Consider the following 24,599-nt stretch of genomic DNA (forward strand, 5'->3'; position numbering starts at 1 on the left):
TCACTCTCACACAGCAGTCGCAAACATCCTTCTGCATCACTTCCATGCTCTCATCACTTTCAGCACGACACTGATGACCCCGAATAATAAAAGTGCCATCATTGTCATTTTTTTTAACCTCGCTGTTTCCTCTAGCAACTGGGTGCACCGCATGAACTCTGACTGCCTCTGCGTCATCCTCCCCACGTGATATTTGCAGCTTCATGAAAGATTATCGGACTATATTTACCCAGCAGTATCATCAATGGAGAGGAAGCTTATTGCACGATGGTCGCTTAAGTGTAAGGCACCTATTTTTATATTCTGCGCCAAGTGAGTGCGGGTATTTTAACACATCCGCCCTCTTGGGGTGAAAGCAAGTCAAGCAGAAAATTCAATTCAATAGCAGAAGCATCTCTAAGACAGCGTGAAGAACGACTGCACGTCAACTAAGTGTGCTGTGGAATAACCGCGATGTAAGACAGGGATCTAGAAGGACGAAACCGACATCAAAGCAAGACAGAATCTCAATTGTATTTTGGATATTGTCCTGTTAACAACTGAGAAAAAAAATAAACAAGCATGAAATTATCCATTCTAATGTACTAATTATTTAAGGATGGCGTTCGGTGTATTAACTGATGCAAAATAAAATGCACCTGACACATTCAAACGCTATTGCATGCGTGTTTTAGCCGAGTGAAAACATGCGCCCCCAGCCATGTTCACCCATATAACTCACACGCAGAGATAGTGAGTACTTTTGATTTGTGAGCTTCACTACAATGCCAGTTTCAAATACACCATTCATTTCTGCATTGTTCAGAAAAAAAGGCGTAGAAGCAATTTCATAAACAACATAGATCGGATTTGATTTGGAACTTTTACCGCAATTGAAAAGCGCAGACCTGAGCTGTCTGTGTCGCACCACCGCGCGGCGGCTATTTAAACTATCCGAGTACGAAAATGGCGCCGAATGTGCGGCAAACCAAAATAAACAACAAACCCGGCCCATCATCGTCATCGGTGCATTCGAACTCACCAACTGCGGGTTGCGCATCAATGGGCAAGAGCAAAGAAGAAGTCAAAAAAGGACAGAATCCCGTCGTCGGCACGTTCAGATGAGGAACAATGTTGCGGTGCCACACATGCTTTGTTGTGCTGGAGGTGTCCGACGCTCGTAAAGGGGCGGAGCCTCCACCAAGGCTTGGACCCGACTCCGCACCCAGCAAGCACGATTCGACCGCAAATGCAATGTGCACATCAACTTATTAGATTATTTTTCATAGAGATGCTGGATATCATAACGGAATAAACATTTAAAATGTAATTTAATTCCCCATTAATCTTTAAACACAGTTGTCCAACTCTCCGCCTATGTATTTTTCCATGTAGTGTACTGTATCTACAACAGCTGTTGGGAAAGGTCAGATGAGGATGCTCAGCGAAATACTAAATGCTTTTTATTTAAGCTTTACTACATTCCAATACTTTTTTTTTAAGTTTGATATATTTCACAAAATGTGTAAACACCCATCTATCAATTTTCTGCAACACTTATCCTCAGTAGGATGTGGGTCTGCTGGAGCCGATTCTAACTCGCTTCGGGCAAGACGCCGAGCACACATTGGACTGGTCGCCAGCCAGTCGGAAGGCACATATAGAGTCAGTCCCCAAAAACTTCACACACACCTTCGTACAACTTAGAGTAGGGTCTCAAATTCAATTTATGTGGGGGGCCACTGGAGCTGTGTCTGGGCTGCACCAATTGTTCCAACAAAAAAAAAAAGCAGTTCAAGTAGTCAAAAAAAAGCACAACTAATCCAATTCTCTCAATCTTTATTAGTAACAGCGCAGATCATTGACGGTTCTTGAGAACGTGAACAAGATTGATGACCGGGCCGTCTATTTCATCTCCCCGGTTGAGTAATGGTGTCTGATTTCTTGAGCACTGCAAATTTATTTGTGCATTCAAAACATGTTGGGTGTCCCGTGAGCAACAATAAAATTTTGCATCTCCTGATTTTCTTTAATTTAGCTGTTCTTCACGCCAACCTCTCTCTTCATGGCAGTTTAAAAATATATATACATGGCTGCAAATGTGTGAAAAGATTCCTTCTCTTGGTGTCACTTCAGAATTCCATTTTGAAGAAAGCCGTCATGAGTCTGAAGTATGGTCGACCATAACTGATTTTAAAAAACAAAAACAACTTCCCTCTGTCCCCACACACACAAACCATCCAGGGCAACGACACACCAAAAACGTGGGGGCCAGATGCTGATGTCCAGTAGTGGGCCACATATTATTATTCAGAGAGCCACGAATGTTGATCAGGCCACGATTTTGAGAACCCTGACTTTGAGTCTTCAGTCGAAATACCATACATGTTTTTGTAAGGTGCAAGGACGCCACGGTACTCTTCGTGAGATTTCTGTTTCTTTTTTTCTGTACATAAGGTTGTACCTTATCATTGTGTGTCTTTGCTCACTGTCTATGAATCACAGGCGTCTGAGTGCCATCTTTTTATGTTTAGTTTTAACTTACAAAATATGACTTATTACACTAGAGAGGGCTTTACAAACAATCACAAAGGCAATAGCAGACAAATCATTTGAACGCTCTCATTCCTAAGGCACTAAAAGCCAGTTACACATAATACTGACATAAAGTGTCAGGTTCGACCCATCAATCTGAATTTCAAAAACAAACAAACACATTCATACTTGTGTGCACACATTCAAGCCGTCTTAATGGAGCTCACCCATCTGCCTGACCCCATTAGGGCCATACGCTTGATAGGCAGCGGGCGGGTGGGAAGGGGGTCAGTGAAGGGGTTCATTATTCTCTCTCAGACACCATCACCTTTGTCTCACAGGGACAAGTTCATGTAGTATGCCCGGCAGTTAGCGATTCAAAGATCTTACCAGTGAATAGGTGATTCTGTTAATCCAATGAGCCCAAATTCGCCGGTCTGCAGGGGATACTCAAAAAAAATTATACTTCCAGCATAGCAAAAGTCACTTTTTTTTCTTGTAGACTTTAGTCACAGAGCAAAGTGACGCCACATCAGGGTGTTCAAAGTGCTGTTAATCATTTACTAACTCATTCCCGGAAGAGACCCGACGAATCATGCCTGATACAGAGAGAAAGGTAGCACTTAGTTTTTTTGCTCAGATCATCTCGCGTGCCCAGGTCTGAGAGAGAAAAACAATGGGGCACATGAAGGAGTGGTGCTGCAGCTCAGTTGCTTAGGAGACTGTTGTGTGCCAGTGCAAGAAGCAGGTGTTGTGCTGGACCCAGGAGAGCAACGGGAGACAGAACCAGGAGGGGAGGAGCGCCACTCACAGACCTCACAGATCCCCTGAGACAACGCCAGACTGAAACCACAGACTAACTGACGAGCTCACACTCACACTCTGGACACACCCTAAAAAAGTGACATGTCCTAAAAAAAAAGAAAAAAGGAAAGAACAGCCATATGCACTGTTCATGTATGATGATGCAGAGCACCATTCAGTCATTCAGCTCCAGCAGAGTCACAGTGGTGGGGGTGGGGAGAGGACTATGTTTGTTTGGAACATCTTTATCCCTCTCTGGCTCAGTCACTTGATGATTACATAATAAAGTCCTGCATCCACCCAAATCATCTCCCTTTGACTTTCAGCGCTGCATCTGGGTGCATGTTACACATCATACAGCAGTCATCTTATGTAAAGCTACGAGCCGCCAGGAAAATACTGCAAAATATGAATTTTGAGTGCACGCACGGAAGCACAGTCGCCGTGGTTTTTGTTTGTGCTCCCGCCCTGAGCTCTCGGGAGCACTAATGGGATGGCAACGGCACATCAATATTCATGAGGCACTGTTATATCATGAAGAATTCATAAAGCAGGAAAGAATGTTGTTGCCCCAGTCTACAAGCAGACTTCTTTGGTCTGGCTTATGTTTATGAATTTACATCAAGGCACAGTTTTTCAAGAAATAATCTGTACATTTAGTTACAGTCGACCAGAAAGGAACTAATTTTAACTACCGGTAAGCTTTTCATGTATATTGTAAAATAAATAAATATGTATAAAAAGCTTTAAAAATGACTGTAAATATATATAAAACCATACAGTACTGATTTTAAATGTATCATAAAATCTAACATCTAAAGTAAACGCTTATTATTTTGTGTGCTCGGGATTGAAAACAACAACTCTCATAGAAAGACACTGCACTGGCCAAACAGTGATGGCTTTTTTGCCCATCTGAGAGCATCGCCGTGTTTTAATTAATGGTACTTGCTTGTGCTAGTGTGTGCTGCCACCTAGTGCAGAAACAAATTAGCACACTTATCACATGTTAGGTCAACCACTGCAATTCTTTTAGTATTTACACACAAAATTATGGTAAATTACAACTGATATTTTTAATTATCAAAATAAATATTTAAAAAAAACATTCCTGAGCACAGTGGACCGGTTTTTAGCACATCTGCCTTGTAGTTCGGGAAGTACAGGGTCCAAACTCTCCAGGTACTCCTCACACATTTAGAAAGCATGCATGTTGAATTCATTGATAATTCTAAATTGTCCATAGGTGTAAATGTCAGTGTGAACGGTTGTTTGTGTTCAAGATGCATAGTAGTGAGTGCTGTGACTGACTGGTGACCCATTCAGGGTGCACCTGCCTCTCACCAAAAGTCAGCCAGTCGTTGCCGAGGACAAATGCTACAAAATGCATTGCTAACTTACTTTATTTACTACTATGTGTGAGAAATCTCAAGTACAACTGTCTATCGTCAGATGTGCGCCGACCATTTCGAATCAGAACCTGTTCTCTTTCACAATAGAAAGATGATTGTTAATACCCTCTAACAATCATCTTTCTCTCAACACCATCGATGAACAATCCATTAGAAGAAAAAAATCTGCCCAACCAAACTTACATTCTTTACAAAGAGTATCAAATTCTTCCTTATGGCAGGAGATTTAGAGTTCCCCGGAGCAGGCTGAACCGTTACAAACATTCTTTTATTCCTACATCTATTAAGATAATGAATGCAAATATGTTGGTTAGTGTACACTGCTTTGATTTGATTAGTTTCACGGGATTGTGGTGTGTTTCGCCATGGTGTGTGTATGATGCTGCAGACTGTAAACTGCAGAACCAGTTGAGTGTCCATGACAAATTTCCCTTTGGGGACAATAAAGTATATGAAATAAAACGATAAATGAAAAGACATACAGTATATGGCTCGGAGCAAGAGTGAAGGAATCCCTCGCCATTTCCTGGGTACCTTAACACAGATCTGGCATTTCGAGAGCATATGTTCTCATAAGATAAAGATGTGTTTGCGCGCAAATGCTTCAGGGTGACTTTGTGACCCCACCCCACCCTCCAAAAAAAAAAAAATGAAGAAATTCCACAATGCAGCCGTTGCACAGAATTACAATGACCATACTTGCAACCCAGTTTTACATGTGCGACACACAAGCAGCATTCGAATTGGATATCAGACCATATCATACTTTATAAGGTTAAAAGTGAATGGTTACTCACATGTTCATGTCAACGTCCAAGATAGTGTGTCCACATGAAAAAGCAAGAAATAAGACTGTCAAGTGAGCAAAAGTCAAACAGTCTAGGCCTTTGCAACAATATATAGTGGATAGACTATTCAATGTCAGACAGCAAACGATATTAAAAATTAAGTCTAAACATCTATAATAATACATTGCATTAACGAAGAACAAAACAATAATGTTACCTGAAGTTGTAAATATTTAATTAATTGCAATGATGACTCTTTAAAACACTCACGATAGTGTTTTACAGTATTCGTATTATTAATGTGAGTCTTATCTAGGGAGTGCAAACCTAGATGGTGCTTAGCGTTAATACACAGAGCCTTCTCCAACAGCTGGGAAGAGAAATGTGAGTTGAAAACATTGTAAACTGCAGACGTTGCAAAATAAAAATGTTTCTTACCTGAGCGACGACATTTTTGGAGGATGTTGGCGCCATCTTTAGTGAGAAACCATTAGTTCCGGTGTTTCCCCCCGCAAGAGGAGTCAAACGGGTTTCCACGGAGGCGGTGACGTAGGACGGTGACCAAGCAAAACCGTCGACCTGAAGGGTGGAGTTATGTAGTGTAATTTACGCATAAACACTAACTCTTTTCTTGTCCATTTAAGCTCCTTTTGGGGGTTGCAAAAGCGTCACAACTCACCTCGCACATACTATGTTGCCATTAGGTTCATAACATTACAATACAGGCGTGGGCGTTATTGCACAAGGTGCCGCGCGTGCGCAGTTGAAGGGAGTCCCTAAAAAATAAAAACAACGTACAAGTCACCAAGCAGTACACAACAGGTTAGAGTGGTTTAATTAGAATGACATTAATTCATTTGACATTTATAGGTATTTTCAGATCTATCAGATAGATGACACAGTCTGGCATATCGTGTTATTTTGACACTAAAGGTATTCCATAATTAGAATCTCATATGAGAACAGATAGTTGCACGACCACTGTCGCCTTTCTTGGGTGAGCATCAACTCAAGTACAGTGCAGTACAATGCAGTACAGTATTATCATTCATTGCAGTGTGGGTCCAGCCCACTTCGATTCCGTTTTACACAAACACATGGATGCTGTTTCTACTTCTGGGTCCTTGCAAATGAAGATAAGGGTAACTGTCACCTCTTGCATGGTTGACACAGTTTACTACTTGTAAATGGTTGTATTTGTCTAAAGCTCACCTTGTACAATGAGATAGATAGACACCTTGAACTGGTCACCAAAGCACCAAGAGGGAAATCAATCACATGTATGGACAATTTACAGGCTTCAGTTAATCCACCATACGTGTTTTTGGAATGGGGGAGAAAATTGGAGCACCCAGAAGAAACCCATACAAAACAGGGAGAACATTCAACTCCACACAGGAACGTCAGGACCAGGGTTTCAACTCATGACCTCTGAATTGTGAGGCTGGTATGCCAACCAGTCACCCAGCATTCCTAATCATGAACTGGTCAATGAATTTCAATGACATCCTCTTCTTTGCTTTTCTTTGACTACGTACCAGCTGCTGATGGCCCTTTCTGAAGCTATCAACGAGGATCAATAAATATTATGTGATGCCTGGCTCTCCTAAAAAATTTAACAAACGACTGCTTGAATAAAAATTCTAATTAAAATATGAAATGCACTGGTCGATTTATGGCTTAAACACCTCATATAAATATTGCTATTCAACTCCATATTATACAACAGCAAGTACTGCATAAAATACAGAAATATAGTGCACGTTAAGAGAAGGTCAAATTAAGTTCACTTTACAGGTTGTAGTGCATTTTAAATTCATCTCGACGTATCAGGTTTATCATTTTAAATTCATCTCGACGTATCAGGTTTATCATTTCACTTTTTGTAATAAGTGTGTGTGGACTTGATGTGTTTCTTAGATGAGATGAATATTTACTCCAATTTAGATAACAATTTGCCGCAAACAATTAAATCAGACACTTTTTGTATTGTTTTTGTCAACCTGCAAAGCGTTTTCACCTGCAGCACCAGCCAGGTACACGGTAATATTACGTTCTTCAGGCGACTGAACGTTGGAGAGGCGTGCGCGTATGCGTGCGCACGCGCGCTTGTGTGTGAATCGAACAGGTCTTTTTTTTTTTTTTTTTTTTTAGTTCAGGAAGAAGAACGTTGAAACGGGAATGAGAGATGCGGCCGGATGGGGCATAAAGTTATTTCTTGAATATGGCTGACCAGGGCCCCCTTTTAACATCGTGCGTTATTTTTTACTTGTCGATTGGGGCTGCGATATTTCAAATTCTTGAGGAGCCAAACTGGGAATTGGCAAGGAGCAAATATGTTCTTCAAAAAGATCATATTTTGGAGAAGTACCCCTGCCTTCGGAAAGAGGATCTGGAAGAAATTCTTGGGGTATGAATTTATTTACCATACAAGTCGATATTCGCGCAACAGTTGGTCGGTTCCGATTTGTAATTAAACAGGAAATCTCACGCCAAGTACGTCTAAGATTAGCGAGGCTGCAGAGTGCAGTATTTCAGTTTTTCCGTTCGTCTCAGAAATATGCTTCGTTGTTGAGTTAGAAAGCACAAAAAAGTGATCCACAACAAAAAGCTCATTTTGTCATGCATGTGTTTCGACGAGGAAAAAGCGTGACGCTATTAAATACTCTCCCCACGGGCAGCAAGCATGAATCTACACGTCTTCTTCAAATGTTGGAATGTTGGCACAAGGTGTGTCTCGTCTTCAACGTCTCAACAAGTGTTTTATTAAGTTACAAAACGTCACAGTATCGATGTTTTTATTCGCGTATTTTATTCAACTAAACTTGCACGTCTCATGGATTCCAATGTAACATCTGTCAAAAATTCCGCCTTTTTACAAAAAACGTTGAAACTTCGAGAGTAATTCAACTAACAATGATTATTGTTGTGGTTTGCAATGACGTAAACGTATTATATGAACGCATTGTACTGTCTCCATTTCGTAGCCCAAATATTGCCAGTGTCAATATGTACAGCCAGGTACATTGACAACGATATCCGTCTCACAGTTCTTAAATTTATGGTGACAATCTGTACTTCATATGTGTCATACTTGTGACTCTTCAGCTTTCGGCTTGCTCCAAATTGTCCATTGTGATTGTAAAAGTTTCATTTGTCTATGCGTGCCCTGCAATCGGTTGGCAAACAGTCCAGGGTGCAACGAGGTCAAGCATTATACCTGTAGAAAATGGATGAATTGGTGATGTCCTCATTAATGAGTGTATTCTTTATGACACCTTCCAGGTAGCGTCAGAAGCTGCAGGTCAAGGTGTGATCATCACTGGGGACAAACATTACAACATGTGGGACTGGGGTAATTCTGTCATCTTTGCAGCGACTATTGTCACAACAATAGGTGTGTGTGTTATTTCAACTAAAAATGCCCATGCACTTGAAATACGAATTGAAATAATAAAACAATGATTTTGTATGTACGGCAGATGGAACAGTTCTTTTTAGTCACAGTTGTTCAGATCCAGGTATATTAAAGTATAGCACAAAAAGTAAGAAGGAAGGAAGACTCTGGGATAACTTGCTTGTCAAACTAGATAGTTTTCATATGGAAGTGAGATTTTTTACACCAAGGTGGAAAGTAGTTGTTTCATTGGACGTGGGTGCAAAACCGTTTGGGATATATTTACCATCCAATACTGTCGATTCTGACATGCTATGTGAGCATCACAAATGACAATGCAATGAGCCTTAGATACGTTAATTACCGGTAAGTAGCCAACACAAAAAAAAAATATCAAGAGGTTAAAGGTCTCCTGACCGGCTTCCACATTGTATTGAATATGCCCCTTATAAGTTTAATCAAAATAAAGAAGTGAAAATCAAGTTAGCTGACTTTGGGCAAGAGGCAGTGTATACACCGGAGCTTTCACAGTCAATTACAGGCACATTCAGACAAGCTGCCCTGCAATAGGCTGGCAACCGGTCCAGGGTGTCCCCCGCCTTCTGCCCGAAGATGGCTGGGATAGGCTCCAGCACCCCCCCGCGACCCTTGTGAGGATAACGCGGATCGGAAAATGGATGGATGTACTCAGACAAGCAACAATTTACACCAGTGGGCTCTTTAGAATCTTCAATTAACACATCATGGATTTCTTTTTAATGTAGCATGCAAGGGTGAACAAGGGAGCACACACAACCGGGCCGACATTAAGAAAACTAAGAACCTCAGCTCTGTGAGGCAGATGTGCTAACCACTCGAGTACTGTACTACCCTGCATTATTTCACTGGTTCTTATTGTAGTATGTGATTATTAAAATAACCTACAGTATGTATGATGAGGAAATTATTTCTTTTCTCTTGAAGAAATACCAACAATTAGGATAGTTGAATTTGCTACACATCCTCCACAACAACGCATTTTTGTTGTTGTTGTATTCTATAGGTTACGGTAATGTCGCCCCAAAGACTAGTGGAGGTCGAATCTTCTGCATCCTGTATGGTCTGTGCGGCATTCCGCTGTGTCTGGTATGGTTAAGTAAACTGGGTTCATTCTTTGGTGACCGGGCAAAACGTCTCTCCCAGATCCTCATCCGCAAAAACGTGCCAGTGGTAAGACTTAACACATAAAGTATGGAAACCATGTAAAACTACTTAAAAAAAAAAAACTTTTTTTGGGGGGTGGGGGGGGGGGGGGATCAGAAACGTGTCCAGCTTATCTGCACAGCTATATTCCTGTTATGGGGGCTCTTCGTGCACTTGGTTTTCCCTCCACTTGTCTTCATGTCCCTGGAAGGATGGAGCTACTTGGAAGGCCTCTACTTTTCTTTCATCACCCTCACAACTGTCGGCTTTGGAGATTACGTGGCAGGTTGAACGTCAGATCTTCGTCGATTCCTCTCTGTGGTACATGACATTCTTGTATTTATCACACGCGCATTCATTTCAGGTGTGAATCCAAATATGGACTACCCCAGGCTGTACAAAGTATTTGCGGAGATATGGATCTACATGGGCCTGGCGTGGCTGTCTCTGTTCTTCAGCTGGAATGTAAACATGGTCGTGGAGGCTCACAAGGTGTTGAAGAAAAGACGACAAAAACGCCGACCCTTCCATGATGAAGAACCCAACCCCGAAGAGGTCACGCCCAAGTCGGACGCGGCCAAGCTGTCTGTCATTGATATTTTTAGCTTCTTATCGGACAAAGAGGAAGACTACAGCACTGTCATCAAGGAAATTGGAATGACCGCAAAACCAAGTTCCATAGACGTTTTCAATCGCTCCAAGAGCTGCAGCGACATCGTTACCACCAACATCGAGATGCTGGATCACTCGCCACGACACAGATGTCTGATGAGCATCAGTGAAGTGTTTATGAACCCCAAGGATGACAAATGTCAAGGCAAAGAGAGTCAGTCGTGTCTCCAAGAAAATTCTTCGACAACAGAACCAGCGGAAGGCGCGAGGACCGATAACGCGCTCGACAAAGTCAGCGGTAAAAACGATTCACCAAACGATGGCATTATATTTACTCTGCCACCCTCGGGAAGCACACAGGAAGAAATTGCACAGCCAAGTGATGCTGTGACTCGATTTACGATTTCTAAAGTAGTGGAGGAAGATGTTTCACTTGATAAGGATGAAAAGGGGTAAAGTTTATTATCAGAAGGCACTACATGGACAAAAATATTGTCATTATAACAGAGACAATGTGCAGTTGGTCATTGTCTCTGCTCTGGTTGATCCCAACAGTGCTTGATGGAGTTGAGGTCGGGGCTCACATTTTTCTACACCACATTTATGATAAACCTGCCACGTCATCTTCTGTTACATTTCATTGCCAAGTGATACCCAGGACTTTATATGCAATGTGTTTCACTATTTCTGTAATTTATTTGTTTTGTCTTCATTCGCTCCAAACTGTGTGGTTGAATCTCAGGCTAATCTACATGCAGTACCATCAATATGTCTCTTTACAGGCACCCTTAAATTCAAATTAAATCGTTCAAATTCCCATTTCTTCATTCATTCATTTTTCCAAGTCTCCTTTTTTTCCCTGAGATCACATTTCCTTTCCTAATCTAAATCACAACATAAAGCCTTATGAAACACGGATCCAATGAGCAGTTTGCCTCCGTAGATCGTCGCTACAGATGAGCCCATGATCACATGACCGTCATCGGCATACACTTGTGTCACCACTGGCTCCTCTGAGAGAATGTTTTGAATGCGGATGACCTGGAGGACACGGTATCATGGGAAGTACGATGAAATAAGGGAAAAAAAAGCGAATTGGGTTTGAGTGACTACACATCACAATCAGGTTGACAAATAAAACAAGGGTGTTGAGACAAACCTCTGATCCGGGTGGATTTTTAACGTCAAACTGGAAAATTCTCACTAGGTTGATGTGACAGCCTAACCACAGGTCACCTGTTTTTGGGTCGACTTCGATGTTGTCACAGAGTGAGCCCAAAGCCACGGACTGGTGAAAATGTAGGAGATAAAAATAGAATGAAATGTTTTTTGTTTTTGTTGTTGTTTTCTAATCACAGGGCATTCCCTAATTTCCTTTCATGTAACAATGATTGCTCAGGATACATGCGTACTTGTACTTTTTGTTTTACTTTACCTTGACAAAGACCAAATGCATTGTCTTCTTTCCGCTCCAACACATGCACATTATGGGCAAGGATATCAGCCACATATATATGTCTATTCATGTCATTAAAAACATAAGATGTAGATATTCATCACTCAATGATGCAACTTCTAAAGAACTCACCAACCTTTTATCGGGTGAAACGTTGATGCCATTTGCAAAGTAATACCCATCAGAGACCACTTTGACCTTCTCTGTACTGTAATACACAACGTTACTCAAAGGTTGAGCCAGAAGAGGCTCCACAATACTTTTCAGCAGTACATCTGAAAAATAATGATCATTGGTGGCATAGAATCGATCCACTCCTAAAGCCACAATATCATTCACACTAGTGGGGGGGGGGGGGGGGGGGGGGGGGAAAGAGAAAAATGTTATTGACTATAAGTGATATAAAGAACATGATTGAGTTTTGTTGAGTTCAGTTATAAACATGAAATGTAGCGTTAGAATACCTGTGAAGAAGTTTATGTTTGAAGGTCTTCAGATGCGACAGGGACAATCCCCTCTCAACAAATTCAAACAACTCAACTTGGTTTCCGTAATGAGGATGATTCACAACAAACAAGTAGACTGTGCCATCTGAAAATGATGAAGGGGAAAAAGAATGAGGAGCAATTCTTTTGTATACAATGTACATTTGTATATATTTATCAGGGACAGCGGTTACGACAGTGGACAACTTAGCGCGTTATCAGGTTACACGGTGCATGAAAGGGTTAAAAAAAGGACAGTCGTGCAGTGATTTCAATATCAAACAACAGCTAAAGATCATAAGAAAATACTAAACGGTAAAAGAAACTCATTCACTCCATCGCATAGTGGTAAATTTACTTCAATGTTCTTCATTTGTTCTGTAGAGTTTGTCAGAATATTGACAGGTCCAATAGCAGACCGTCTCCGAATAGGTTTGTCCATATACTTTACAAAGCTGCATGTTAAGTAGTTAAAAAAAAAAAAAAAAAAAAAATCTATTGTTGTATTGTCAAATAAATTGTCTTCACGGTTTTGCAAAAAGACAATGAATGCAATTCAAAGCAGAACTGCTCATACTGGTTGGCTCTGTGAAGACACTGATGCCATGAGGGTTGAACGTTTCCAGGTCAAAGTTCCCTGATATGGGCATCTCTATGGGTTCCATGTCAGGCTCCTTCAGATTGAGGAGGAAGATCTTACCAGGATCATCGGAGGATGGCAACCGAGGATACTTTAAACCCTGTGAATATTGAAAATATACAGGGAGACATCATGAATTTACATCATATCAACTCCCAGCTGCAGAGAATTGAAACCCGCATGGTGTTCACTCCGGAGGACAAATTCATTCGTTTTTGCGAAGACCTTTAAAAACGAATGAGTGCATAGATAAAGGCGTGGCCAATATTGTGTTTTCTGGTTACGTTAGGCCAGTTCCTTGCAAAGGTTACCTCTTCTAAGGGTTGGAGTGTAATTAGTCGACACTCCCTATACAAGTGTTTTGCCAAGAGACTTGTTGGGTCAATGTAGAAGCTGCGTCCATTAATGCAATGCAGGTGGTGAGAAACTGATGTGGCGCCAAAATGCATGTGGTTATCATTATGTGTGTGATCTGTTGGTCAATTGGAGTACCCCACACACTATAAGAGCAGTAATCACACAGATACCCTTTTTTTCCTTGAGTGAGTAGATTAAAAAAAAAAATGTCAGTCAAGCTTTACTGCCTCGATAGACGAGTTTGGTGAACAACTGCGGCTGTACCCGCACCTGAGCAAAATTGTCACTGTCTCACCATGTCCCCCGAACCTCCGAACTTTAAAGATCCAGGCGTCAAATTACACATTACAGGACATTAAGTTGATATCAGCAAGCAATTGAGCTGATATCAACATGGCCTGGCACCTGGAATGGTTCAAATAAGGACACTGACTTGCAGTACAATCAAGACTGGGGTCACTCTGATGTTGTGCATTCGGTGCGTGTGGGTCAAGGCCCTCTCGACAGTTTATGTGACTGCAAAGTCGGATTTTAGTTGTAGGTTCTCTTTATAGTCTAATACTGTGGTTGTAATGTATTTATTTTATTTATTTTTTACGCCGAGTACTGCCTAAAAAACACTTGGCTTTTCATGTACCACCATAATAAAAAAAAGAAAAAGAAACAGTAACATACTCGGTTCAAGTATTCATAAAATCAAGGCAAATGTTGTAGTGTATTTCTAAAAGCTGTTTAATGTTATTGGAATTTTAACATTTTAACATTGTGCACAATTTTAACATTAAAAGAAATTACTGCACTGGAAGGAGGGAACTGTACTTACATAGTTGAATTATGTTTTGTACAGAGAAGTTTAACTAAAAATTGTACGTGCGTAAATGCTTGACAGCAAACAGCTCTAATTAAATAAGATAAGATAAGATAAGATAACCTTTATTTGTCCCACACTGGAGAAATTTACAGTCTACAGCAGCAAGATTGTGGGTAGAAAGAAGAAATAAGAAAAACCAAGTGTTTGCATTCAAAATGCATACAAAAATGCCAATGTATTGTCCTTGAAAGGCAAATACAACTTAACTGGACTTAACAAATGTACGGTTAATACGATTGTAATGTTTAAGCCATTGTCACCTGATGCAGTTTGAATATTTAACTTCGTGATTCTTTTGCATACCACTAAAGGGAGCACGTGTACCACGAGTGATACTCGTACCACACTTTGAAAAACCACAGCACTGAAGAAAGAAAATGCTTGACTTAAGTTGAACATGTACATCAGTCACATATGATTGAAATGTATTAAATTAACATTTTTAACATTTTTTTGAAATCCCCCAGTATGGTCGACAGACCAGGATCTTTCTGAGAAGGGGTCCAAACATATTTCTTGGTCCTCAACCATCATCAGCTTGCTCTTCAGAGGCAGAAGACCAGCCCCAGGTCATGTGCAACATTTGTTTTTCATTTATTTGTAAATGTTGATGCTGTTCAATCATTAACTCATTCACTCCCAAAGACGTTTTTAAACGTCTTTTCAGACTTGGTCTAGAATTAGCTGGTACTGAATGAGTTAAAAAAACAGTTGATGCAAAACGCGAATGACACGTACATGCTATTCGGGACAAGACTTGAGAGAGGTCAACATTAGACCAGTGCAACTTACAGTGCTGATAAAAGCGAGTCCATCCCCAAAGACAGTTATATCCTCTGAACCATTATCTGGAAAAAAAAATAAAAAATTAAATGCATGCTTACGGAATACGCAAATGTTTTGTGTTCACGTGATCTTACTCAGATTCTTCAGCAGTGCACAATTCGGGAGGTGATTCTTGACAGGTTGTCGAGACGCAAGATACATTTCCCTACAATGTTTGCGAAGGAGATGTTAGTGACGGTGCAGAACTGTAGAAAAATACAAACGTAAAGTAGGCTAGAGCTGATGTCCAAAGTGAACGTTGCTTACCTCACCTTGACCATCCTCGCGCCAAACAGCATGTAAAAAAGTGTTACAGCCACTGAGACCAAGCCGAGTATTTCCATGTTTAAATCGCACAGCACACTGTGCGGCAAAAGACGCCGAGCTATTTATCCTCAGTCGGATAAATAGCACCGAGCTCACCCGGGCAAATCTGAACGAGTGAGAGAGTAAATAAACCGGGGAATGAATGACCCCTGGTTTATCTGACGCACGGAATCTAAATCGGTTGTCTTTCCAAGGGCTGTCTTAAAAGGAATAACCACTTTACGCAGGTCCAAAACAATGGAAATTGAGAGTTAATCGTCAGAGGACATCAACGTGGGATTGAAGTTATGCTCTGTCAATGCAATGCTACACACTGGAAATCGCCAAATAAAAAAATTAAAAATCAATAATGATACCCAGTTGCCGCTACAAAGGTGCCATTCATTTTGTGATGCAGCTTTAAAAGGAGTTGCTTGTTTAGCTTCCTTCAGTCATGATAGGCAAGTATTTTTGGTTTCATTTTAACATGCCAGTTGTTCCAAGTGTACCGGAGAACAATTAAGTGTGACACGGTGGCCGAGAGGGGCAAACGCGCTGCAAAAGGCCGAACGCTGCAAACACAGGAATGTTGCATCCAACAACAACAAAGATTAAAAAAAAAAAAGACGAACACACGTGCAAACTAAAAACACAAACCAACTGTAAAACGAAAACGCTGTTAAAAAATGCTGCAATATGGCCACACGAGGAATGATGCAAACAAAAAAATCATAAGCACATAAATGCTGATAAAAACATAAATGCAACAAAAAAATGCTGGGGTCACACCAACAACGTGGAAGCAAATATTACAAACCACAAAACAATTTTTAAAAAACGCTGCGGAAAAGAACTTCTATCTGAAAAATGATGCCAGTTTACTCCACAAAACGCAAGTTTGCCTGGCCACGAGTGGGCATTGCAGGAGCACTCTTGTGAGACCAACCACATCCTCTGGAAAGACAAGAGCGGGATTTACACACGTACAATTTTTAGTTAAACTTCTCTGTACAAAACATAATTCAACTATGTAAGTACAGTTCCCTCCTTCCAGTGCAGTAATTTCTTTTGTTAAAATTGTGCACAATGTTAAAATGTTAAAATTCCAATAACATTAAACAGCTTTTAGAAATACACTACAACATCTGCCTTGATTTTATGAATACTTGAACCGAGTATGTTACTGTTTCTTTTTTTTTTTTATTATGGTGGTACATGAAAAGCCAAGTGTTTTTTAGGCAGTACTCGGCGTAAAAAATAAATAAAATAAATACATTACAACCACACAGTATTAGACTATAAAGAGAACCTACAACTAAAATCCGACTTTGCAGTCACATAAACTGTCGAGAGGGTCTTGACCCACACCCACCGAATGCACAACATCAGAGTGACCCCAGTCTTGATTGTACTGCAAGTCAGTGTCCTTATTTGAACCATTCCAGGTGCCAGGCCATGTTGATATCAGCACAATTGCTTGCTGATATCAACTCAATGTCTTATGTGTAATTTGACGCCTGGATCTTTAAAGTTCGGAGCTTCGGGGGTTTGGGGGACATGGTGACAGTGACAATTTTGCTCAGGTGCGGGATTGTCTGATTAGTAGGTAGGTATTGTAATATGGCATTTTTGAGAGAAAATAAAAACGGTACGGAGGTACCGGGTTCAATTCCAGCTGCGGCCTCCACTTACAAACCCCCCAAAGTAGTGTCTTCATAACAAATGTTACATTTTAGTAAAGCATAAAAAGAAAGGACTATGTCCATGTGTTCAACGTATACAGTATTAAAAGTGTGTGTGTGCTAGAACAGGAGTCCCCAACCTTTTTTGCCCCACGTACCGGTTTATGTCAGACAATATTTTCAGGGACCGGCATTTAAAATGTGGCGGATTAATACAACAAAATAATATGGTATGAGCTGCATGAAAACTGTGGTGTTTTCGAAATATAATAATAAACACAAGGAGCGTCTAATCTGGCTGCAACATTGATCGCTATGGTCATATTTAATGCCTTCAAAATATGATACAACGCAAATTCAAAGTGCATGAAAATAACGACTCACCACAGCCCCGAGCTTGATTTTCTGCAACTAGACGGTCCCATCTCAGGGTAATAGTCGACAATGACACCTCAAGTGTGTGGTTTATGTCCAGTCTACTTCGTAATTTTGTTTTAGTCGCCGTTGCTGCAGAAACCCCCCACCTCACACAGGTGGGATGTCGGAAATAGCAACAGTGCTATTGTGGCGATATCAGAGTATTCAGACGTAACTTGAATCCAGTTGTCTCGAACGTACTTTTGAGGCCGCCGTTATTTGCGATCTCCAGCAGTTTTTTAACTCATTTTGCGACCTCCAACGTTTTGTTTTTAGCGTAATCGGTCACGTGACGGAGAAGCGTGACACAGACGGATGTAACGGAGAATCCGGTAATTTTTCAAAATAAAACATCTTTCGTATTCCGAAATAAATAAAACGGAATTAAGGCAAGTTCATTCTGTGCGCAGCAGCACCAAATGCCCTGCGGACCGGTACCGGTCCGCAGACCGAAGGTTTGGGACCCCTGTGCTAGAAGACTGACCATTTCCTTCAGTTGCCCCCCCCCCCCCCCCCCCCACAGTCTTCCTTCAGGAAACGCATGCAATTTCTGCCTTGCTTACTTCAACAACTGCCGTCTGGAATTTATGGGAATATCATAAGCAACAGTGCTGCACCAAATTTCATTTAAAAACTTTTATTTCTGCACATTCTGATTTTACGGCACAAAATATGATACATGTACAAATACATGTTTAGTGTTTGAACGTACAATATCGTGTAGGCTTATTCATCTATCGGAAAAATAGATCCAAGTTTCTATAGCATTTCGGGTGCGTAAAATGAAATCCATCCAAGTAGAATTTGGGCGAGATGGACTCGTCGCCAAACGCACAGCAATAAGTTTATTCACCTGTAATTTTACCAACACTAAGGATGAATGTACAGTAATGTTGCCTTACTGGGCTCCGATACAGATTTACAAAGAGAGACATAAGTGCAATATTGGGGGAAGAACAGTGCCAAAGACTTGCTTTACTTTCAATTAGTGTTTCCAGTGGTTTTGTGAAATGTACACATCATCGCCTAGTCCAAATCACACCATAAAGCCTTATGAAATATTGATCCAATGAGCAGTTTCCCTCCATACGTCGTAGCGACAGAGGAGCCAATAATCTTGTGACCATCATCGGCAAACACCTGCGTCACCAGTGGCTCTTCCGAATGAATGTTCTTAATGTAGATGACCTAGATGACACAACATCATAGCAGATATGATGAGTGACAAAGTTACATCAGAGTTGATGAATGGAAAAATTGCTTTGTGATATTTGGATGTTGCAGTGGTTCGTATGGTGGGTGAGTGTTCCCCAACCTCTGATCCAGGTGGATCTTTCAGGTCATTGTTCAAAAGTTTCCATCCGTTGGGGTGGCAGCCTAACCACAGGTCACCTGTTTTGGGATCGACTTCGATGTTGTCACAGAGTGAACCCACATCCACGGCCTGGTGGCATCGTAAGACATTATCATTCGGTTTGTCTACAATCTACATGGTCTTCCTCAAGTATTTGACTTCTATAAAATATTTCTCCAAAGTTAAAATGAATCATCACTATTAATTACAAATATTTTTTTTCTTCTCTATTTTGAAATGATTTACCTTGACAAAGTCCAATGCGTAGTCTTCCTTCATTTCTAACACGTGTACTTTATGGTCAAGGAAATCCATCACATATACATACCTATTCATGACAAGGAAATAATGATTAATCCGTGAAATAGTTTTTTCCCAAGACATTGGGGGTAGGGGGGAACCAAATCTTATGAAAAAATCGCCAACCTTTTGTCCGGAGAGATGTTGATGCCATTTGCAAAATAATACCCCTCAGAGACAACTTTGACTGTCTCCGGACTGTAATACACAACATTAGTCCAAGGTTGACACATGACAGACTCCACAATCATTTTGAGGAGTTCATTTGAAAAATAGTGATCGTTGGTGGCATAGAAACGATCCACTCCCAAAGCCACTATATCATTGACACTAGAAAAACACAAAAGAAAAACAGTTCATAATCAACTGAGCAATACAGGAAATAGGCGATATATATTTATACAGTGTTACAAAATATTTGACATCATTTGTGAGATGTGAATATCTGAGTCGTAGGCAAACACAATCAATAGGCTCCATGTAGAAAAACAAATGATTCATGAAAATTCCAACAACATAAGTGATTTCACTAAATTGTAAAAAATGTTCAATAAGTGCACCACATTTGCAAACACCTCATCACTGACCAAAAATGTCAAAACAAAGTGACGCGTTAGTTTTGTGCCCCCTGCCATCTATTGGGGACGGTATTGGTTCTGCCTGTCACTATTTGTCACTGGTATAGATCGATGAAAAAAAGATTTTGTTGTAGTCAAATCATTTTCTGACCAATTTAGTGCAAGTGGATAATTTCAGCATGTTGGTTTGGGAATCACCAATTCATAAGGTGCCATCTTCTGATCTGCTTTATCCTCACAAGGGTCGCGAGGAGTGCTGGAGCCTATCCCAGCTGTCTTCTGGCAGTAGGCGGGGGGACACCCTGTACGGTTGGCAGCCAATCGCAGGGCACACAGAGACAAACAACCATCCGCGCTCTCACTCACACCGTGGGACAATTTAGGGCGTTCAATCAGACTTGCCGTGCATGTTTTTGGAATGTGCGAGTAAGCCGGAGTACCCGGAGAAAACCCACGCAGGCCCGGGGAGAACATGCAAACTCCACACAGGGAGGCCGGAGCTGGAATTGAACCCGGTACCTCTGCACTGTGAAGTCGATGTGCTAACCACTCGACTACCGGGCCGCCCCACTATATATTACTACATCAAAAATACTATATAATAGTAATGAGGGGAACCACTAAAATCAAATGACTGTGTGGTTGTAGGTCCAAGAAAAAAAATACCTCCCAAGTCATGCAAATTAATTCGGAGTTCACCCTCATGTCTCATATCATGCAAGACATTACCAAGAGTCGTTTTTATTTGTGAGAGGTGCAATCATACTTTTACACTTGTTTGACAGCTAATATTGTTGAAGTTACTTAAAACGTTGCCTGTGCAGTTATTAAAGTTTTCTCGGTGGCGACAGTTTGACCTATATGTACAGATTACAACATAAGTAGCAAAATTACCCATGAGCAAAACAATTAGGGGATCAACCGACATCAGGGAGTTTGGCTTGACCTTAGATGTTTCACGGTCATTCAAGTTCAAAATGAATAAATAATTTCAAAGCAAATTACGTTGCCTTGAGAGGCGCACCTGTTAAGAAGTTCATGTTTGAAGGTCTTCAGATGCATCAGCGACAATTCCTCCTCGACAAATTTAAACAACTCGACTTGGCTTTTGTGGCGAGGATGATTAACGACAAAAAGGTACACCGTGTCATCTGAAAAACAACAAAGAGACCAACAAAGCACTGTGTTAAAAAGAACTTGTAGCAGCATTTTTGTGTGTAAAAGGGAGGATAGACGCTGCTTCAAAGGCCATCTTGACATTCAGCAGGCATTATGAGGTGTTACTTTAAGATAAGAAAACCTTTATTAGTCTCGCAATGGAGAAATTCCCAATTCACAGCAGCAAAGTTATGAAAGGAAGAAGTAGAACAACAAAATATAGGAGCTGCTGGAAAGGCAGCCACTCTCGCGGCACCATTTTGAAGTCAAAATAACAAAAATAACACAACACATAGGACACAGACAGTCGTGCAATCTTCACCAATTTTCTGCATACACTTTGTTGTCTGAAGCAGTTATAGATGAAAGAGGAGAGGATCAAAGTGTCCTTTCACCAGTGGATCAGAGACGTCATGCTGAAAATGTGCACACGTCTGCTCCAAGCTAAGTTTTGAAAGCAAACACGAAGCTGTAGTTGGGGGCAATTCTTGAAATGAATTGTATTTCGACATTGTACCAAGATGTATATTTAAACACAGATTAGTTAATAGAACAGACACACCCAGGGTAAGGTTTTGCAAATGCTTGCATAGGTAACAGGTTTGTACGCATGCTTAGCGCATCGACTCTCATACCAACGTTTTGAAAAAAGAAAAAAAATACAACAACGACAAAAATCCTCAATTGTTATTGCACTCAAGGTGAATATTTTTAACTTCATGAACTCAATGTTGGACAGCTGATACCATTTGGGTCTGCGTAGACGCTGATGCCGTGAGGGTTGAACGTCTCCAGGTCAAAGTTTCTCGCCACGCGCAGCTCGATCGGCCTCACCGGAGACTCTTTCAGATCGAGGAGGAAGATCTTTCCTGGAGCATCCGAAGAGCAAACTCCGAGGTACTTTAGACCCTGTGAACAGAAAGATTGCAGACAACAATGATGTTCTTGTTGTTGTTGCAAATATGATCAACGACATAAGCCAATACACTTGGTACTTTCCACAAAATTGATTAAATTAGTATTTGTTAGCACATATTTTTTAGTGTGTGGAATTGAAAGTTGATTCATCCAATCCTGAAGCAACTGAGGAAAATGGAATTTGAGGTGACGTGCTATTGGCTTAACCTCAACAAGTTCACTGTCTAAAGATGTATGCACACATCAATAAATGGACTCATTTATCAAAAACGTTGCTGAAAGGTGCACATGCACAACATCATGTGGCCTTTTTATGAAATGACCAAAAACCATATCGCTCACCTTTGACTACACAAAAGGGCTGCCAATCTTTATTAGCAAATGCACAGTTTATTTTCTTGCTTTAAATGGCACGGTAGGTGTGCTCACAAACATATTCACGACACTTGTTTTGCTGTTGGTACTTTTGAGTGTGTCCAGCAGGCATTACATCAAGGTAGAATAACAGGCAAAGCCAGGTCATATTGCTTTTGTTTCCTTTAAGGGGGCTTTTTTCAAGCAATGCTTGCAGACAGTAGAATTTCTGTCAATAGCTTTCACTCCCCCATTTCACTGTGGCCCTCTGTAGTCACGCTTCACAACATTTATTAATACAGTGCTTCGATAAGTAGGCGCCACGATTGTGCAAACTTTAAAAAACATTTAGTTTATTAAAATAATCCTAAACTCATCGTGGTTCAAACACTTACATTGCTGACAAAAGCGAGTCCATCCCCAAAGACAGTGATGTCCTCTGAACCGTCATCTGCGAATGCATATTTATTAACATTCACAATGTATTTATGTATTTCTTGTGGAATAATATAATGAGCCCGCTTACTCAGATTCTTCAGTGGAACACAATTGGGGAGGTGATTGTTGACCAGCTCTCGTGAAGCGAAGGTCCTCTTCCTTTTTTTCCCCGAATGAAAAGTTCGGAAAGACCACAAGACACATGCATGTTACTGATTGCAATTACGTGGGAAATAAATATATTTTACCTTAAATTGACTATCCTCTCCCCAAGTAGCACAGATATCGCCGCTACAACAAGTGCGACGAGGCCACACTTGCCCATGTTCAAGAGCCCGCAGGATCAGCAAAGTGCTGCATAACTTTCCGACGCACGCACGACTTTAAGCAGACGGGCGTGCCCGCCTGCCTCGGCGGAGCGGACAAGAGATCGCCTCGAGCATCTGCAAATACATGTAATGGTTACAAAAGAACTGTACAGCGTGTGCGTAGACGATTGATGGACTAATACGTACTACCTGTTTGCGTTACGTCGACGTGAAACGAAGCTTAAGTACGAGACTGCAAAACCGCCGTAAACCGAAGACCAGCTGGCGGATTTGCGTTTTGATTGTTGTACAGTATTCTGAAGAAAAGCTATATTGTCACGTTCGATTGCGATTTGGCAGTCTCCAAAACAGTTCGGAATGTCTTTGACAAAGAGAAAATTAAGATTCTGCAGGATAAACACCTGCCGCAGCTATTGAGTGAAGGTCTATTTGACCGGCACTTCTCTTAAAAAGTTGACTTACTGTTTTGGTTTTAAACTGCAAATGCTAGGGTGCCAAAATAAAGGGCAATAATCACCAGATCTGTGAAATATTGAAGCACGATTAGGGGAGCGTTAAATTCAAAAGACGGTGCTTGCAAATCCGTTTAAACTGTTTATTTTTTGAAGTTGTTTTCTGAAGGTGATGACTCTTCCCAGCATAAAACCAAAAGTTACAAAATTGTCTATGTCATCAAAATCATTTGTAAGAGACTTCATAAAAAAACAAACATGAACACATACATACACGTACAGAAGTGAACGCAACATGAAATTGGCAAACTATCGACCCTGTGATATTCAGCATTGGGTGCATGCAACCTGACAGTTACTGTAGAATATCTACAAAAGTCCAATTCTTGAATAATAGCAACTAACAACTTCAAAAGACCGACAACTCCTGCACATGGCGATGTGTGTGTTGTGTGTGCACAGCACTGAGTACACCAGAGTCCTGACTGTCGTGTGAAGTCGTGGGGAGGTTCACAGTGTCGTACAGCAGGTTCCCGCATCAAAACAGTTTCAAGCAAGACTGTATATTTGGAACATACAAAATAAATTTTATTATCCATTCTCTTCATGTCTATATCTTATTAGAATTGTCAACACACCCAAATTAATTCTAATAATCCTGACAGGTGTAACAATACATGTTCTGTCAAGTCCAGGTGTCAAAATATAAATGAATGTGAAAAGCAATTTAAATCATCTTTGTTATTGTCGACATAAAAAGGGGAACCGTGGCGCGGGGGCCATAGTGAGAACTAGGCAGGATGTGGCCATGAGCACACACAAACACGGGACGAGGGGCAACAAGGATGGGCGAGGAGGTCCCTCAGGGCTGGGCCCCAGTGGCTGTAGGGACTTGTGTGGCCAGAGTGTTGGGGGCGGAGATTAAGATTAAGATATCCTTTATTTGTCCCGCAATGGGGAAATTACAATC

The 24,599-nt window shown here is 41.0% G+C and overlaps 4 protein-coding genes across 12 annotated transcripts in view; 1 reads left to right on the forward strand and 3 right to left on the reverse strand.

The window, feature by feature from the left end:
* The window catches only part of LOC147203593 (uncharacterized), a 37,052-nt gene extending 31,365 nt beyond the window's left edge, over positions 1-5,687 (reverse strand). For 7 of the 9 annotated variants that reach the window (XM_086113856.1, XM_086113858.1, XM_086113857.1 and 4 more), the window contains exon 1: positions 1,022-1,165. The gene's annotated coding sequence lies outside the window, so the exon portion shown is untranslated. Of the gene's footprint in view, positions 1-1,021; positions 1,166-2,904; positions 3,424-5,527 lie in introns of those variants that run through there. The other 2 variants (XM_086113855.1, XM_086113854.1) reach the window with 2 other exon arrangements.
* Positions 5,688-7,652: 1,965 nt separating this feature from the next.
* LOC147203594 (potassium channel subfamily K member 5-like) lies at positions 7,653-11,528 on the forward strand. The gene is made up of 5 exons (XM_086113863.1): positions 7,653-7,928; positions 8,804-8,915; positions 9,958-10,124; positions 10,215-10,383; positions 10,462-11,528. Exons 1-5 carry the CDS (start codon positions 7,743-7,745, stop codon positions 11,163-11,165), a joined length of 1,338 nt encoding a protein of 445 aa, XP_085969989.1. The 5' UTR covers positions 7,653-7,742; the 3' UTR covers positions 11,166-11,528.
* LOC147203595 (serum paraoxonase/arylesterase 2-like) lies at positions 11,147-17,667 on the reverse strand. The gene is made up of 9 exons (XM_086113864.1): positions 15,611-17,667; positions 15,439-15,509; positions 15,311-15,366; positions 13,228-13,390; positions 12,630-12,756; positions 12,302-12,505; positions 12,140-12,227; positions 11,869-11,997; positions 11,147-11,750 (listed from the first exon to the last, which is right to left on the reverse strand). Exons 1-9 carry the CDS (start codon positions 15,685-15,687, stop codon positions 11,589-11,591), a joined length of 1,077 nt encoding a protein of 358 aa, XP_085969990.1. The 5' UTR covers positions 15,688-17,667; the 3' UTR covers positions 11,147-11,588.
* Positions 17,668-18,369: 702 nt separating this feature from the next.
* LOC147203596 (serum paraoxonase/arylesterase 2-like) lies at positions 18,370-23,222 on the reverse strand. Its single transcript, XM_086113656.1, has 9 exons — positions 23,097-23,222; positions 22,937-23,007; positions 22,806-22,861; positions 21,885-22,047; positions 21,005-21,131; positions 19,529-19,732; positions 19,349-19,430; positions 19,064-19,192; positions 18,370-18,936 (listed from the first exon to the last, which is right to left on the reverse strand). Exons 1-9 carry the CDS (start codon positions 23,171-23,173, stop codon positions 18,775-18,777), a joined length of 1,071 nt encoding a protein of 356 aa, XP_085969782.1. The 5' UTR covers positions 23,174-23,222; the 3' UTR covers positions 18,370-18,774.
* Between the last annotated feature and the right edge of the window lie 1,377 nt (positions 23,223-24,599).

The sequence above is a fragment of the Hippocampus guttulatus genome, chromosome 6, assembly GCF_054856545.1.
Source record: "Hippocampus guttulatus isolate MCC_2025c chromosome 6, RoL_Hgut_1.0, whole genome shotgun sequence".
Classification (NCBI taxonomy): Eukaryota; Metazoa; Chordata; class Actinopteri; order Syngnathiformes; family Syngnathidae; genus Hippocampus; species Hippocampus guttulatus.